The sequence below is a fragment of the Anoplopoma fimbria genome, chromosome 20, assembly GCF_027596085.1.
Source record: "Anoplopoma fimbria isolate UVic2021 breed Golden Eagle Sablefish chromosome 20, Afim_UVic_2022, whole genome shotgun sequence".
Classification (NCBI taxonomy): Eukaryota; Metazoa; Chordata; class Actinopteri; order Perciformes; family Anoplopomatidae; genus Anoplopoma; species Anoplopoma fimbria.
Window position 1 is genome coordinate 24,180,861 of NC_072468.1, and position 18,947 is coordinate 24,199,807.

General features: G+C 40.8%; 1 protein-coding gene across 1 annotated transcript in view; it reads right to left on the reverse strand.

Moving 5' to 3' along the window:
- Positions 1-18,947, reverse strand: part of LOC129109367 (thrombospondin type-1 domain-containing protein 7A) — a 142,760-nt gene that overhangs the window by 62,983 nt on the left and 60,830 nt on the right. Inside the window, exons 5-8 of the mRNA XM_054621404.1 lie at positions 12,835-12,990; positions 10,493-10,696; positions 6,123-6,317; positions 2,594-2,849 (exon numbers count right to left, since the gene is read on the reverse strand). Coding sequence (XP_054477379.1) covers positions 2,594-2,849; positions 6,123-6,317; positions 10,493-10,696; positions 12,835-12,990 — 811 coding nt within the window. The remainder of the gene's footprint in view (positions 1-2,593; positions 2,850-6,122; positions 6,318-10,492; positions 10,697-12,834; positions 12,991-18,947) is intronic.

An 18,947-nucleotide genomic window follows, 5' to 3' on the forward strand; every position in this document is an offset into this window, starting at 1 on the left:
TAATTCTGTATTCTCTACAGTCGCATATAGGCAGTGATAAACGCTCTATAGCATTAGTTATTACTTTGGTGCATTCTTACTCTGCAGTGGAAGACGACCTGAACGCTGTGAGGAGAAGGACTCGTCTGTTTTTGTATTTCTCCCCAAACTGACACATTTATGTGATGAGGACTCAAATTTATTGTGTGAAGTGTATCGACAGTTATGCACAACTTCAGCTGAACAATGTCAGCACAGTTTGACACACATTGTTGTCAGTTGTCTAACTGGGCTAACCAAGCTAAGCTGACTAGCATGCTACAGCTGGTCAAAAACTCTCCAGGTAAAACGTTGCGCTCAAGAATTTCTATTCCACTTATGAAGTAAACATAAATAGACCTGGTCACATGGTACCATACCATAAATATGTCGCACCCCCAGCCGAACGTCCTGTACCAAACGCTGTGGGACATACTGTTACACTCCTGTAGCAGAGAATGGAAATATGTCACTAATAAGACTGCAACTACACACAGATTGAACTTTACAACAACCAAGATGTACAATTCACATTTGGGGTATGCGAGTATTGTTTTAAAATAGACCTGATGATCATGACCTTTACTTTAAAAGAGCAGTTTTTAGGTGGGGATTTGTTTACAACATGCTGACTCTTTGTTCTGTTTGTTCTGTTCTGAAGTCTGTTGCCACACTAATCTCAGCATTTCTTAATTGATTCATTCGTTAAAGCAAAAACATAAAATAATATGATGTCCTCGGGTAATTTGCAACGTCAGATGAATCCCCATTTAAATGCTACAGACAGGTTGAAAATGTCAAACCCCTCCTGGCATATTTAAAGTAAAGTGTGTGACCTTCATAACAGTAGAACCTCAAACCGACCCAGCTGAGGTCAATCACAGCCGCCGCCTGCTGAGAGGATGAGAGGCTTGAGGGGAGTCCACTTTGGTAAAATATCTTCTGTTCACTCACTCGTTAGTGATGCTTTTACATGTAGTTCTTTATTTCAAATCATACTAGATTATATAAAGTTATTGACGGGGCGACAAAAACAAAACATAATGGAGGCAAATCGACCGAAACTTAGTTTTGTCAGTTACTCAATGCCATTACCCGTGACACTTGTGCCCCTGCTACTCTGTGACCCGCTGGGTTTGTGTTTGTCGTTTGTTCCAGCTTTGCCCATGTGGAATCAGTAAAAATAAAACACATGCGATAAAAGACATCCTAGACTCCGACTTCTTTTTCTGTGTGTGAACTACCGCTACAGAAACTGGACGTTAATCTTCATTTGATCATGCGGCGCTCACTATGAAACACAACATACTCCGACCGTTGTAATAATTGATGTTCCTCTCCTCACTGATAACCACACTGGGGAGTTGTAAAAGAGGAGTCTGCTGGTATTGAATTAGAGTGAGAAACTAAAGACTAAAAAAGGACTAAAGACAAACTGAAGACAAAAGCATATCTGCTCCTTTATCTCCTGGGTGAATCAGTCAAGCATAAACCGAAACCCGGAACAGAGCCGATCCGTCTGGCAGGCGTTAACTCGACAGCATATATTTTGAATCGGCCTCATGCAGTGTGGTCTCCAGAGCTAACCACAAACATCTTGTCTCTCATCTGCCTCATGATTAAATTGCCTTAAAGTATCAATCCCATTTAATTACTGTCATTATCATCAATGAGAAATTACCAGCGCCCAAAACGGCAGGGTTAATTAGGCTTTCAGGGACGGAGAGATTATTTATTTATCTGTGGTCGCCTGCGAAGGGAAGATATGAATTGGGAGTTGACTTCACGTAGAGTCTGCTCTGCTTACTTAGCCCGCTCTGCCTGCGTCTTAGGTTTTTTATTTTCATTTTTCTTCTCACTGACTCACTTTACCCTCCTGCTGTTCATTTCCTTCCCTTCGCTGCTGCTCCTCTCATCTGGCTCTCACCTCCTGACTCCTCTTTTGTTTTAATCTTGCTTGTTTTCAATGTCACACAAACACACACATATCTTCATGTACCATTCAGTCTTACAGGTTTACCACGAATCAACAAACATAAATTACTGGATGTCTCTTCTGTAACAGATGCTCACAGATCGCTGTTTGACCTCACACTTTCTAATTTTTAGCTTGAAGAGCGATTCTAACCCTTTTTTTCTGTGTTCATCGAGCGACTATCCAAAATAAAAGAGGTTCTTTGGAAGAATGATTTCACACTTCAAAAGACCGCCTGAGCTCTCCATGTCCTCTGTTCTCTGATTGGCAGCACTAGATTTAACTGATTGGTTTTCTCCTTTTCAGATGAAGTCTTCCAAATCAGTAAAATCAGCAGTTTGAAAATGAAAACGTTCCTCCTCTTGGATCTTAATAGCACATGACTGAGAACTACAGAACTCAAAGCCAATGGATTTCGGCTGTGAGGACAGAGAGCAATTTTCATCTCAACACAATTCCCCCCCGAGCTAATTTCACAGTTAGAAACAACTACAAACCAGCGAAGCGAGAAATAACTGGTGAGTCTAAATAAGACTGCTGCAGCAGTTTGAAAAATACGAACATCAACAAGAAGCAGAAGAAATACGAGAAAGAACTCACTTCTTGGGGGGCACCTGTCCCACGTTGACTCGGACACAGATGACTTTACGGGTCTGCATTCCCGTGGAGCAGAGACCCTGACCGCCGCCGACGCCGCCGCTGGCTCGAACACCCGAGGAGGTGTTGAGGGTCGAGGCAGAGGGGTCCTCGGTACAAGGGCCCCAAGGCCCCGTCTGCCAGTGGTAAACTGTACAGGCATGTTCGTTACAGTTCCGCACCTCCTGGAGGGAACTGCTGTTTGGGCACAGGGCCCCACCTGAGAAACACCAAAACACAGCCAAGATGAACAATGGACATGAAGGGTAACTTTGGTAGCTTTAAAACTGGACACTACTGTCCCATGTTTTTGTGAAACATTTTCTCAACATTTTTCAGTATTGAGCGAGAAAGCTGCAATGTGATCTCATAAAGGAACTCAGCACCATCAATGTGCGTCCATTAAAAGTGCTGCATTCACATTGTCAAAATCATCTACATTTTCAGCCATGACTCTCTTAATCTCTAAATCTTAAAGATAACACGTTTTTTGTACTCCAACACAAAAACCCTAAACAACACTGGCACTCCTCTCTCCAACTCGTCCTCACGTTTCCGAATTAGTTTCGCTAAAAGGTATTATGATCCACAGCTTTACTTGTTTCACTCTTACCATTTTTATGTTGCTGATTTACAAAAAACTTCCAGCACAGCATCAAAGAGCAGACAGACAAAGTAAGAGCCTAGCCGGTGAACATAATGGAGCATTTAGGAGCTGAAGAGCCAGATATTTCCCTCAGGAGTTGGTGGAGACCAAAACAGAGCTTATAAGGTTGAAAAAATATTGGACGTGCTCTAAATGGTCAGAAACACAAGCCACAATATGAAAGCTTATGTTACACTTTAACTACTAGATATGTTAATATGCAACTCCAGATTCAACTGTTTGTTCCACTGTCCAAATAGTGTGCACACTAATCCTCTATTCAGACTTGGAGCTGATGCACATCTTTAAAAATCCAGCACACCTGTCTGACAAATGTTGTTAGCACATTTTTTCTTTTCTTCTTGAAACTGCTGAATCTGTGGGACCCACTGAATGAATCCTACGTTCACTCACATGGAACCTCTTTATAATAAGAGTTCCCTTTAGTGTTCCAGTGTTTAACAAGTACTTCCTTGTTAAACACTGGAGCCTTTTAGACCTTGTATGTAAAATTGGAGTAGCTTTGCTTGGAAGAATCACTTTAAGCTCCTGAAAAAGCACAACTCTGAATACAGATAACCTTCCACACAAAAGTAGTTTTTACATTCTGAATATACTGTAAATCTTAAGTCGCCACCTATGAATGCAGCCATTGTGTACACATACATTTTACCATTAGAAGTTCTTGCTTAAAGGGTGCTACATTTTTTTAAATTAAGAAAATGTGAATGCCATTCATTTTGTGAGGCAGTCTGGCTTCCACACAGTTTAATTAAACTTGTGTGCCACTGGGTCGGACTTCAAGGTGAAACCTGCACTAAGTAATTAACCGCCACCATTCCCGTTAAAAAAACAAAACATTATAACAGATGGCCGATGCTTTTCTATCAAGCCTTATTTCATTGTAGCTATTGCTTACACTACAGACACACAGATGTGTTCCTGTATTGTATGACAGAGCTATTTGCATGCAGGCATTTTTTAACTGCAACAGGTCAGACTGTCAGTGCACTTTGGTGAGTTCAACCTCCACGTATTGTTTATTCCCACTCCTTCCTTTTGTCTCTTCGTTTTTATTTCTCTTGTGAGTCCGTCAGTCAGTCAGTTGTGTCGATGGAGCCCTCTTCGGTTTAGAGTAACTGCCGACACTTAGGGCTTTCAGCAAAGATTGAGAGGCGTTTTGGGACTGTTGGTCCTCGACACCTGTATTCCGCTGCCGGAGTTGTCAGAGGGCCAGCTCCATAATGAGCGGCGGCGTTCATACACAGTCTGGGCCTGAATCACAGACTGCCAACTCAGACAAGTCTCAGCCTAATGGTTACTGAGCATGACTAGACCGTTCTGCTGACATGCCAGCTTAGCTGACTAACAACTCAAATGAGCATGTTGCTGAACGATGACCTAGAAAAAAAAGCTGCATGTTGGGCAATGAAGGAAAATATGAAGCATGCAGGAAACATAAACCGCATAAGAAACAAAAACCAGCGTATGAGAGTTACTCATGTCCGCTGCAGGATAAATAACGGTCTTGCGGCTCATCCACAAAGTGGAGCAGTTCTCACTTAGCATGCGTCTTGAATATCACTCAACAGAAAGAGTAAGAGGCACTTGAGCTTCATAAAGTCCCATAATAATCACTGTGGAATTAAATGCAAGCACTTATGCTAAATCGGTCATTAATTAGACATTTTAATGTATTCATTAGCACATAATCCTATGCCAACATATTATTAATGTGAATCCTGTATCTTAAAGCTCTGAGTAGTTCCTGTAGTTTCAACATTTTTTGTTCTTCATTAATATGCATCACAGGAGCTGCGAAATCTGCTAAGGAGCTCAAAATCTAATCAGATAATCTACTCCTCAGGGGGAACCTGTGGTGAAGAGACAAAGCCTCCTTCAGGTACTGTTCTTGAGTATGTGTGTGTGTTGAGTATGTCGTAAAGATGTGTGTCTGAATAGACAGCGGTACAGTTTGATATGATTTTCATTTGTATTTCTAAGTCATTTCTGAAGCTACTACAAATACAACGACTACACTTCTAGTCTAACGTCAAAGATTTACCAAAAAGTTCTGGAAACTTTGGCACCCGAGTGAGACCTTTGATGAATACAGATATAAAATATGTTAATGTGACAGGTGAGTACATGCAGTACATAAAGTAATACCACTGCAGAACAACAGAAAACACATTCAAGCTATTTCACACATGGCCAACAAGCCCTGACTGTATTACAAGTGGATGACTAAAATTTACATCAATTACCAGTAACCCTCAAGCTGTTGTTATACTGTCGTTTAAAAAAAATACAAAACAAGCTGACAATTCATTTTGCTACGTGTCGACACAAAGCTAGAGGTTTAAAACAGCTACCAGCTAACTCTTAATTACAGCTGTTACCCTCCATCACCGTGATCCAGGCCACAACCATGGCTATGACTGTGAGGAAAACAAACACACACACACACACACATACACACATAAACACTGAGATAAGACGTGGGAAAATGTTTGGAAACATGGCAAAAAGAAAGACAGAGAGAGACAAGCAAACGCACGCAGAGATTTAAAACCAGAGCATATTGCAGAGAAACGATCTGAGCGACAGATAAAACAGTAAGCGTCAGGCGAGGAGACGGACCAATGGAAATAATCACCAGCAGTGATAAGCAGACTGTTGGAGATAAGGACGAATGCACATGCAGACAAGTGTGAAATCCAGACGTTCAGTGAGTGACAGCGAAGGACGACTTGAAAGGCCATGACTAAGCCGATATCCGAGCCTCATCTGCATATATTTACACACATGATGCTGCAGAAAGACCGTCTTGCAGGTGGGACTCACCTTCGCCGGCGTTGTAGGCCAGAATGGAGCGCGTCCTCATCTGCTTCCCCTCTATGGTCTTGCTGGAGCAGGTCTGAGAGCAGGTAGACCAGGGGGTCCAATCACTGAGCACACAGTCCCTCGAGCAAGGCACCTCACAGGGCACGGGCTCTGGAGCCGTGGAGGAGGCGCAGAGACTCCTGTCCACCTCCTCTCCTGAAGGGAACAGTGACGGGAAATAACAGAGTCAAATATGGGAGGAGAAGAAAGAGAGACTGAATGGAGACTGAAGACTGAAGATGTTTATGTTTTAAACAGGCCCTATTATGTTATTTTTCAGATGCATATTTTTATCTCCAGTTACAGTTACAACATGTTTACATGCGTTAATGCTCCTAATCCTCCTTGTTTTTCTCATCCTGGCTGTCCTGCAGCACCTCTTCTCACCCTCTCTCTGAAACGCTCCGTTGTAGAGTTTGCTCCTCCCTCCAGAAAGCAAAGTCTGCTCTGTTGTGATTGGTCAACGTTTCCCATTTCAAAAAACTCTTCCTCCAGAGCTCCGTCTCCGTCTCTCTTTTTTGTTGTTTGAGGGCCAAACTAGCCGGAAGAAGTTTTACGTCACTTCCGTAACATTGTGACCTCATAAAGTTACATTATGACCTCATAAAGTTACAGAAGTGAAGGAGAGAATTCAATGGAGCCGTTTCAGGACTTCAGGAGCTTCTGAGGGGGAGGGTAACTCCTTTTAGGCGTGGACTTCAGGTTTTACACTCTACAGACCTTTTACATGTACAAATATATATAACACACTAAAGGAGAGGGAAAAAGTGGAAAAGTATAATAGGGCCACTTTAAAATAAAATACATCCATATTGTCTGTTTACATTGTACAACATGCTAATAGCAAGGTAACAACAGGGTAATATATAGTCAGTAACAGAGTTGGAATAGTACTTTGCATTTTAGAGCCATTTTAGGTGAAAAAAATATATATTTTTGAAGCTGGAGGAAGTGGGCAATATTTGAATACTTGGATATTCTTTGAGATTCAAGTGGTGAATTTACAAGAAAAATGCCACAAATTATCAGGAAGAAAACTCCAGATGCTTAATATGATATTGTGATTCTGGGCTAAAGTCAGGACTATTTCTAAAAATGATGCAGAAACAGGAATAAAACAAAGGAGAAATCCATCCATTATTCATGTTTATTACATAGAAACGTCCATCTGTGTTTCCAAGTAATGCCTCCTATGTTTGGGTTTTTTGGGGGGCCTTAAGTCTTCCGTTAAAAGTCGAAACAGATGGTTTTGCATTTACAAACTTGGTTTATTGGTTATTCATTTCAAAATTCCAGATGTGTTTCCAGGTAAACTTTGTTACTGAGAAACTACCATCTGTGTTTCCAGGTAACGACTCCGGCCGAAAGTCTAAACAAATGTATAATGTAGGCTGTGACAGGTGGTTTTGTGCGTGCATTTAATTAATGGTTATTACTTCCTTAAATTCCATATGTGTTTATGGGTGTTGGTACTCAGACAATACCAGCTGTGTTTCCAGGTATTAAATCACAGTATGTTGAGAAGACTTTTCATTATTCCCATTATATTTAGCGAATGAGGGAAGAGAACTTTTGCTCTCAGGCAATTACTGATGAGCACCATGTAAAACAAATTAACCCTATATTACTCTTTTATTAAAAAAACTAACCTCATCAATATTATAAGTGCTGTTTGTGTTATCATATTAACTCCATTTCTTCTTATTATAATGGTTTATTTCCCCAAATCAAATTCTGTTTTTGTGAATTGTTTTATCCTCCTCGGTACATTCATGATTGTAGAATAAATCCAAAAGCTAAAACTCTTTAGAAAGAGAACATAAAAAGCTTCTAAAGAGAATAAATTAATCAGATGAAGCGCAGAGTGACACATGTTGATTTTTCTTGCCAGTTAGATGATACACCGGGTGGTAACTTTGGCAATGAGAACAAACTTGAGGGCTCAAACTTTGGTTTCATAAATTAGATTATCATCATCAAACTGCACGTCAGTACAGAGACGGTTGGAGCGGCCGAGAAAATGAACAGCTGCTCGTCTTAATTGATGGCGCGATGTCAAGCTCGCAGCCCATTCTGAATAAAGAGACGTGCTCGTTTTCTTAAGATGTCCGTTCTGCCTGAGACAACTGAGGAACGATATTCACCAAACTGGTTCAAGTATCGACAAATCTGCAGTCATGAAGTGTGGATTCATAAAAAAAACAGCAGCAAGAGAGTATTCTGCCCTGAAACAAGTAATGCAACTTTCATTTCTTGTGATATTATTTGAAATAAAACAATCTTGAAACAGGTCAGATTAGCAAGAATGAGGATGGAGTGTGGCGTTCACTGACATCTCATTCAAAGATTTAAAGGAAACACAAGTTATAAAGTCACAGTTATTTCTTGTTGTCTATTAGACTTTCTGGTTTCCTTTTGCAGCTTTAAATCCTAATGTTGGTGGTTAAACCTTGTTTGCAAATCATGTTTAATCACAGACCGCATCACTAAACCCATAAAGCATTAAAATCCAAGCCACACAAATAGCCAACATCATTTAAACCGCTGACTTGTCAGATATTCCTAGATCTACGTTATCTGTGGCTAACCGCAGAAATAATTCAGAACATTTCACTTATGTTTTCCATATTGACATGACAGGTGATTATAACCCTTTTTATGGACGATCTGTATTTTATATATTCATATTGATGCACTCTTCGCTCTAACCAATCTCGATACTAAAGTGCCGTTGAACATGGGGAAAAAGCAAACTCCCATGGGATTCCCACATTTTTACACCGTCGTCCCGTGTTTTATTGATGAGCATCATCCATAAATGGATTGTATTAACCCACATCTCCCTCTCTTTGTTGCTAAGCAGTGAATATTTCCTCCTGTGAGCGATGCATGCAGGAATATGTAAACCTTTCAGTGGCTCAATTGAAATTTCAAGCAGGGGGAGAAGTCCGACCGACCGAGGGCCTGGCTCTGCAATAAGATGTCAATTTGACAGATACGCAGTGAACCAATCGTGACTGAACTGAGGGGGCATGAAAATAAGAAGTGACAAGGGACCAGAGCAGTGTTCAGGCTCACACAGGGGGAAAACATGAATGAGCAGAGCAGCCACCACCAGAGGAAGACCTCCATGCGTCTGTGTGCAGAGAAGAAACAGCTCCCCTGCCTAAGTGGGCAGCCAGTCAACGGGGGGAATATCAATAGCCAGTTTCAATAACGTTTGTATCGACCTCCGCCTGTTGTCTGGAGCCCGGCTGTGTGGCCTTTTCTTTTATGACCGGGAGCGGGACACACTCGGAGAAAAGAAATCCGCCGCTGACATTGCAGTGAAAACTCTCTGAGGCAAAAAAGCGGAGTGAAAAATCCAAACAGAACAAATCAATTTTCATCTGATGGGGGGGGAGAGAGTGAATGTGCGTGTGGGGGGATGGGGGGTGGGGATCAATCAACCGAAGTCAAAGGTGGAAAAAAACAAAAAACAACAGAGCAGAGTCTCCTGCTAGACCTGCAGTGCAACTTCACCAAATACCTGCAGTCGATGCAAGAGCTGTGATTTGTGGGAGACGTTAGAAGGACAAATCAACCACTGTAGTGGGGAAAACAAGAACAAAGTCACCGTGCAGGATCGTAAAATGAAGATTAAGTGGGGGCCGAATGTGATTCCTAGAGCTGCAGTTCATACTTTACATGCTGAATGAATAAAAAAACGGTATTTAATCTACACCTTTGTGGTTTTGTTCCTTGTTTTGTCCACCATTTGTCCACAGAGCAAAGGCCAAAGGGAGTCTGAAAAGCATCTCTGCACTCTTGGATTAAAGATTTACAGTCGTGAAGAGAAGCAGTAAAAATCAGGAGCAGCAAAGGGCAAAAGATACTCCAAGACCCCGTGGCCACTGAGGATTGATTTGATTTAACGCGGAGTAAAGTTTAATTGTGCGTGCAGAGAGGAAGGCTGTAATGAGAGAGACAGCGTGAGAGAGGTGGCGACGCCGAATCAAGCGAGCGTTAAAGTGGGAGAGGTTGAACGGGGGGGGGGGAAGGAATAAAGGGAGAGGAGTCTGGAGGAAACTCCTCACAAAGTTGCTGAATGGAGTCCAGTCGTGGTAATCTCCTCACGTAGGGAGTGCACAGTGAGAGTAGGAGGGTCAGCGGAGGGGTGAACTTGAGATATATAGCATTTTGCTCCACAAGGTCAGACCTGGACTTCTCATTGCAAACGGGTCAAAAAGCACCACCCTCTCTTAAGGACGAGCAGGCAGCACGTAGGAATCTGCTCCATATCGAGGCCTTGTGAACACCGAGACTGAATCCTCCCCCCTCCCCCCTCTCACCGATGCTGTTGACACACTGGATCTGTGGGAGCTGAGCGCCGGGGCCGCACGGTTTCTGGTCGTCAGGGAGACATGGATCGAGGCCGACCAGCTCCCACTCGTAACAACTGGGCTCGTCACACGGCACCGCCTCCACCAGGTGGGGGCAGTTTCCGGGCCCTCCGGTCGGCTCGTTGGTAATCTGACGCTTCCTCAGTTTGAAACCTGCAAAGAGAACAAAGTTGGTCTTCAGGAGTAAGCATCAAAACTGCTCTAAATTTAGAATCACATCAAATATGTAAACGATATATTTACAGAACACTTTCTCCCGTGTGGACTGACGTCAGTGGAAAGTAACTAGTTGTTTACTCAAGAAGTCATTTAAAGTTCTACTCCTCTATTTTCCTCTAAGTTTGTTTGACAGCTTAAGCCACAAGTTACTTTTGTGTTTAAGGTTTTAAACGTTGGATTATCTTATATTTTACATGAACACGTTATCTGTGGTTACAAATGAAATCAATGGTTTCCAGCTATTTTGGCTTGTGACAAATTACTTGAAAACAAAACAAAATTCTTTCTAGTATAGACTCATGTCACAGATGTCTATGATAGCAGGTCTAAACTAAAGAGTAATTTCTTCTTCTGAACGTCTCAGATGATTCAAAGAGGTCAAATTATACGATATAAATTTGTGTAGCAGAACTTTCATCATTCGTTTCTCCTCCATTATTCATTTAATGACCCCTCATTTAATTTAACTTGTGGCCCTTTGGAACCACTGGACTTAACTGTATATAAAGTTATGTATATATATATATATATGAGAGAGAGAGAGAGAGAGAGTAATGGATTATTTAAACTCTCTGAACCATTTTTTAGAGGGGAAATGACTCTTCAGTTGAAGTGCTAACATTGTAAACCACTACAAAATCATAATAAAAAAAAAAAGAATATATATTTTTGTGGCATTACGCCTTTGTTAGAATGGGAGAGAGATATGGGGGTGTGGCATTCAACAAAAGTCCCAAAGCTGGAATCGAACTCGGGTTGTTGGGGTTCTATGACTTGCTCTGTAGAACCACTGGGCTAAACTACCTAACTGTATATAAAGTAAAGTTTAAACTACTGTAGCTCCAGGTCGAGGAGCTCCAGCAGTAAAACGCTGCTTACACATTGATGCATCAGTATGAACAGTCTCATAATGTCACTTTCTGTACTTGTACTGAAGATGATATTGAATATTGAATTGAATTTGACTTGTAATGGAGTAATTTTAAACCATGACATTGGTACTTTTACTCAATTAAAGGATCAGAGTACTTCCTAAACCACCGGTGATGGATGTTGATGATTAGCTCGGCTTGGTTTGATGGCTGCCTTGTTGAGACAGCTCATTAACACTAATGAGGAGGAAAACCTTGATGATTTCCCCACACGGACCGAGCTGGAGTCTGCCATGAATCTCACCCCAGCCCATCTTGTTCTAGTACCAAGTGTCATAATGCATAATGCATAATGTGACCGATGAATCAAGTCAGGCAGAAGTCACAAGTGACATCTTTTACGAGCTTCTGTGTACACAACATTGATCACTCGATTGCTCCTTCGCATATATTGCACCAGATTTATGAGTAAGGTTACATTAAAATTTTACACACTGATATAAAAAAGGTAGATTTTTATACTTAAAAATGAATTCTAAAGTGGCTGCAGTACAACTCACAGTAATGTTACGCTCCTATGCATTTTTAAAGAAGATGTCCTGCTACTACTAGAGACATTTAATCATTAACTATTAATACAAATGATCATATTATTTAGTAAATATATAATAAGGACTCCAGGTTCATGAATGCTTTCAGACTCAAGAATTATGTTTATACAGTTCTCTAGCTAATATAAAGTATTGGATGGAGCGTTTACTACTCTGTAAAAACAAAGTACTGAATATTATACAATCATAGTTTTTCTGGTTACGGCAGCAGAGAGCGTCTAGATAAAGTAAATTAAAGTAATAATGCTTTAATATATTATATTTACACAGTAATTATACTGCATTGGTATAGTGACTGAAAAAAAAAAAAGCAAGGAATGAAAAGAAAAGGTCATTGTTGTTCATCACAGAGTAAAACTGTTGCTATTTATCACAATGCCAGATGGAAGAGAATATGACAGATAATGAAATTGTTTATTCGTAACATGTTTATTATCTTCACTTTAGTGGCAAAAAAAAAAAAAAAATGAATAGAGATAAAGGATGTGTGGGTGAGTTTATCATCATGAAACACATCAAACATTTCATTTGGCCTGAGATACGTAAAGATGAATCATAACAAACATCTATAGCGACCGTGTCTTCGTACCTTTCTTTGCTGCCTGGTCATCACAGTTCTCGAAGGTGCACGGCCCCCAGGCACCCCAGGGCGACACCTCACAGTCGATGGGACAGGGGATCTGGCACAGCTGGGACCTGTTGGGGATCGGACCCCTGCACAGCCTGTTCTCCACCGGGCGGGAGGCTGCAAACATGATCAAAAGAAGCAAAACAGAATAAGCAGCGGATAAAATAAGGAATCTGCTTTTCTTTGATTCTATTCTGGTTTGTCTTTATGTGAGGGAGTTTTACCAGCATTACAATCTAAAGGGACACAGAAAAATGCTTATTTACTTTTATTCCCGGCATGAGAGTCCCAATAGAGAGCAGATGAGAACCACAGTGGGGAAAGAAAAAGCAAAATATGCCTGTGAAGTAGACACTATTATGCCTTTGTTTTGTTTATCACCTCCCTGTTAGCGTGTCAGAATGATAAATTAGCAAAGATTATCTTGCGCGGCGCCTTGCGAGCAACATAAAAAGTTGTGGATCTCTGCCCACCGACTCGCACTGCAGACAGGAGAGAGGATGCAGCAACATAAAAAGGGTTCACGGGAACAGTGGCAGTGTCTTTGCTCATGTCTGATGAGGTGTAATTTGGCACCTTTTTTTTTTCCCCCTGAGTCGTGCTAGGATTTTAAAAAGCCCCGTTCCATGATGCAACTGGTGAATGCACGCCTGGCTGAACTCCCACCGAGGTAGTTTGTAGAAATAAAATGGAGAGATGCTATCGCCCAGCTCTGTGACAACTGTGCAGAAAACATTTCTGCATGTCTGCCCAACCGTGCCACGATAAATAAATTTGATGTGTGGAGTTTTCTGAAGATGCAGAGTTTATGCATTTATGCATGCACATAAAATATGGATGCCGGTGTCAGTGTCATTTCAAAGTGGTGCTACCGTATCTCCCAGAGCTTTTGATACTCGAAGGTGGAGATTGACGGGGAATGTGAGGACAGAGAAAGTGAATGGAGCTCCTGCTCGGTTCCAATACCAAACTGTGGCCTTATGGGAAAAACTCAACATTTTTGGAAATGTGGGAAATTGTGCTTTTTTTGACTCATTCTTTCAGTTCTGTCTGATTTTAAGCAGTCAACGTTATGCAGAAATAACTCATATTCCCTTTCTCTGCTGGAGCTGGATGAGAAGATAGATACCACTCTCATGTCTGTACCTTAAATAGCCGGTTAGCTTAGCTTAGCATAAAGACTGGAAACATCTGGGAACAGCTAGCCTGGCTCTGTCCGAAAGTAAAATGTATTTTGCCTACCAGTACCTTTGACGCTAGGGGGTACATAATAGTAAATAATAATAACAAATAGTCTCACACAAAACCCCCATAAAACCACAACATTGTTATTTTTCCACCTCGGTTTCTTCTAAACCTTTTCACACCTACTCACACACACATAAAAGCAACAGTATACAGCCGTGCACGTGAATCAGATTACATTTTAATATGCATATTAAATACTAATGGATGACTGGTATAAAACTGAATAAAAATCATTAAAAATGCAAAAACATTTCATTTCAGTGGGACTTTTTTTTACGGGCAGCTGATACAAAAAAGCTTGACTTTTTTTTTTCATGCCAACAGTCATTTCAAGAGTTGTTTTTCAAAAGGAGAAATCTCCAAAAAGAATAATTAAACTCCTGAACCTCCACTGAAAAATGTTGGAACAAAATGATCAAAAATATAGGAGATATTTTGAGTCCTATTTTTACAGTTATATATATTATATCAACTACTCTAAAGTGTGTGGTCTTGGTTTCATATTCTAGTCAGCTCATGATACTGCAGTGCTCTGCTGCTGCATCTAAGGAAGCCCTGAGACAGGCTGAGAACATATATTCTGGAGTCCATTTTAAGTCGGATCTAAACCAACCTGTGTTGGTTTGTGGTTTAAGAACGGGTGACCTTTTCTTTTTTTGCCAGGATAATGTTTTCTAAGTTACGTAATTTTTCAATAAGTAGAAACAGATGGAAAAGAAAGTGTGTGTTTCTTGTTGTTATACTCATTTCAGCAAAAGAGGCTGAAGTGCACCACTAGCACAAAAATCATGTTTTCCCTAGCAGCAGATTAGCTTCCATTATAATCCTCTGCTAGCCAAAAGAAACAGTAAACTAACAGGACTTGCTAACACACTAGCTTTTGTTTGGAGTGCATGGAGAAATTCTTACTCACCTGGAAGAAAACATGAATGCTTTTAGTCCTTTTTAAGAACAAGGGGTGGTGGTGCACTTCAGCCTCTTGTGGCAGAAGCAATCAAAACACTTATAAATCATATAAATTATAAATGATCCTGACATTTGTTTTTCCACCTGTTCTCACAGATGAAAGGCAAAACCTTTCTTCACTTGTTCTTCAGTCATAAACACAAGAGAAAACTATTTAGATCAGACTTAGAAAATGGATTTTTTTTTACTTGCTTTAGCTTTTAGGCTTTCTGATCTGTTTGATATATCACAAAAAAAAGGAAATTCCCTTTTTGTGTTAAAGTGATGCTCAGTCTTAAGACATCCGTCAGTGGTGGCATGACAGTTACAAAGACATCTCAGTTTAAAAGACTTTTCTCTATAAAGTGTAATATTAAGTCATACATTTCAAATATATATATATTTTTTTTTTATGGAGGATATTCAGTGATTCACAAAAAGTGTTGAACCTGATGTTTCAGTATTTAAACTCTTCCTACGAGAAAGCTGAGAGCTTAAAGTCTCACGTAGTCAGGAGAGCTGAATCATAATTCCCTCAGAACTGTACAGGGGGAAGAAGGCAAGTGGAGCTTTTGAAATGCAAAAAAGGCTAATTCCTCCTACAAATACAGCAAAAGTCAAATACTGAGTTTGCTGAGCCACCGTTAATCCTCGACTTATTGGTGAACTACACTGACTTCAATCTCTTAACATCAATCCATTTGGGAATACAAAATTGAGGACCAACAGAGTGGAGAGAGAAAAAAACCTCTCTTTATCCTTGCTTCTCTATTTTACAGTGTGCTCTCCAGTGAGTTCATTTTTTCTATTGTGCTGAAGTGACACGATGGAAGAAATCCCTCATACTGTCTGCAGCTTCTCACCATCCATATTCTGTTCGTGGGGGAACAAAGCTTCAACTCTTCTGCCCAGATTTTTATGTGAGAATACAGAACTTTGTTGTAATACTACTTGTCCCCTTGTTGGATTTGGCAGCAATACTGAGCAGTCTGAATAAAGAGCAGCATGGGCTTGTAACTTTGTTAAAATGGGTTGTAGCGTTGTGTACAATTAACGTCATCATAAATCCAAAGCATCAGAGTGTTAAAAAAACCCTTCAAAGTGTTGTTAAAATCAATATTTGAATGATTATTATATTTATTACATGTTTTCTTTTTCATTTGTGATCATTTTTAATGTTGTAAAGAGATAAGAGAAGAGCGGGAATGAGAGGAGAGGTTAGGAAAGAAGAATAGAAGAGAGTTTAAATGAGGAGAGAAGAAGAAACAAGGATAGAGGAGAGGAAAGGTGGAGAAGAGAGGACAGTAGTGGAGGTATGAGGAGAGAAGAGAGGAGAGGAATACAAAAAGGATGGATGGAGGAAAGAAGGGAGAGAAGGAAATAGGTTAGGAGAGGAGAGGAGATGAGAAGAAACAAGGAGAGAGGAGATGAGAGGTGACAGGGATAGAGGTTAGGAGATGAAAGGAAGGAAGGAGAAAGAAGGAAAACACGGAACAAGAATAGATGAGAGGTGAACAGAAATGAGAAGAGACAAGAAAGGAGGTGATGAAACAAGGAGAGAGGATAGGAGAGGACACATTAGAAGAGGAAAGGGAACAAGGATAGAGAAGATGAAATGAGGACAGAGGAGGATAAAGGAGAGGAGAGGAGGTGATGAAACAAGGAGAGATACATAAGTAGAGGAAAGGGAACAAGGATAGATAAGAGGAAACCACGATAGAGGATAATTTAAAAAAAGGAAGAAGATAGAGGAGAGGGAGAAGGAGAGGAAACAAGAATACAGGATAGGTGAGCAGAAATGAGGAGGAGGGAGGAGATAAGAGGAGAAGCAACAAGGAGAGAGGGGAGGAGAGGAGAATAAACAAGGAGATAGGACAGGGGAGGATACATTAGAAGTGGAGAAAGGATAGAGAAGAGGAAACACAGATAGAAGGGAGTAGAAAGGATGGAGGAAAGAGGGGATAGGAGAGGACTGGACAAATAAGGCAAGAAATGAAGGACAGAAAGAGGAAAGGAAAAGAAGCATGAGTAGCGGAGAGGAGAGGAGATAACGAAAGAGGTTAGGAAAGGAGATGAGAGGGAACAAAGAGGAGAGGAGGAGGAGATGAGAGGAGGAGAAGAGACAAGGAGGAGAGGAGAGGAGAGAAGGAAGGAGTGATGGTGAGAAGTTGAAGAGGAAACAAGAATACAGCATAAGTGAGTAGAAATGAGGAGAGGAGAAGAAACAAGGAGAGAGGAGGAGAGGAAACAAGTGTAGAGGATAGGAGAGGAGAGATTAGCAGAGGAGAGGCAACAGGGGAAGAGGAGAGGGAAAGAAAGAAGAACAATTCCAAAGGTAGAGGAGGAGGAGACAAGAAGGACGGATAGAGGAGAGGAAACAAGGATAGAGGAGAGGAGACTGACAATGAGAACCGGTAAAAGGAAAGTAAAAGAGAGAGAGAGAGAGAGAGAGAGCTGGGAGGCATAAAGCAAACGGAGCGTCTGGAGCTTCGTTATCAGCGTGACTAACACCACCTACCTGTAATCTGGAAGCTGATGGAGAGGAGAGGAGGGACACTAGGCTTCTGCTGTCTTTGGGTCTGACCCGCTGCAATTACAGGAGATAGAGCTATTAGCTACGCACACACCGGGGGGTGGGGGGGCACTATCAAACAAACACAGACGGTGATGGGAAACCGCACACAGGAGACGGAGAGGAATAATGCAACAGAGCTGGAGCATCGGATATCACAGACTTTACCATTCAGAAGAGTTATTTTATTATCTTTGGTCTGAACATAAGATTTTCTGTGGTTTGTTGATTCTGACTCTTGGTTACTGATCATATGCCACATGGATGCTTGGAGAGGATGCCATTTCATCAGGGTGGAGATGTTGGTGTCGAGGGATCAAAAGTGATCTGATTACAGTTGTTTTAATCAAAGTGACAGATGTAAGTGAGGCCCCTTCAGGCATTGAAAGGAACAGTTAACAGATTAAGATTAAAGATTAAAAAACATAAGAGGAAAGAGAAAACCGATAGCCTTCCTGTGTTCAAAATACAGCCAACAAAACAGCTCTTTATTTCACTCATTTAGATGTTTGATTACTATCCATCAGTTAGAGGTAAAACATCAGTGTGTGGTTTTATGAGCAACAAAGTCCCAAATCTGGCAACCCACACTGCAGCTGGAGACTCTACATAGAAACACCAGGTGCACGTATAAACGAATAAACCTTTGTTAATCAAGAAATAACTATAAAAGATGTTAGAAATCATTGTCTTTACATTTCTCTTGATAAACCAATTTTGACACCTAAATAGATGACATTCTTTTCAACTTCTAACAGAGCTATCTCTTTAAGTTCCCATGTTCCGCACATATATCTGTTTCCTGTTAAGAACAGTAATCCAGGGAGAGATTTGCAGATTTTGATTAACATTTAAGGTAGCCAATAGAGCACCAATTTTCAGATGGACTGTAGCTACTAGCTCAACATGACAAACTCTAAGTTTACCGATAAGAAACTCTCTATAACCATTTTTTTGTCATTGTTGGGCCAGACAGGGGCGAATAGGTGACGACCATCGCATTACATATGTGAAACTTTATTTCAATTTCATGGAAGCTTTAATGCTAAGCTAGGCTAACCACACACATGAGATAGACATACATTTTTCTTGTCAAACTCCCAGAAAGAAAGTGCATTGTAAAATAAAAGAATATTCATAACCTTTCAAATATTCTGTCACTTCTCTGCTCCGCACTGTGATTAAAGTTCAAAAGACATTGTTCTAACCTGCGATGACAGTATGAACTTGAGAATTTCATTGAAACCCCTCCTGATACACTCAGTTTTAATGCACCTTTAAAGGGGCTTTTAAGTCAATCTTCTTGTCA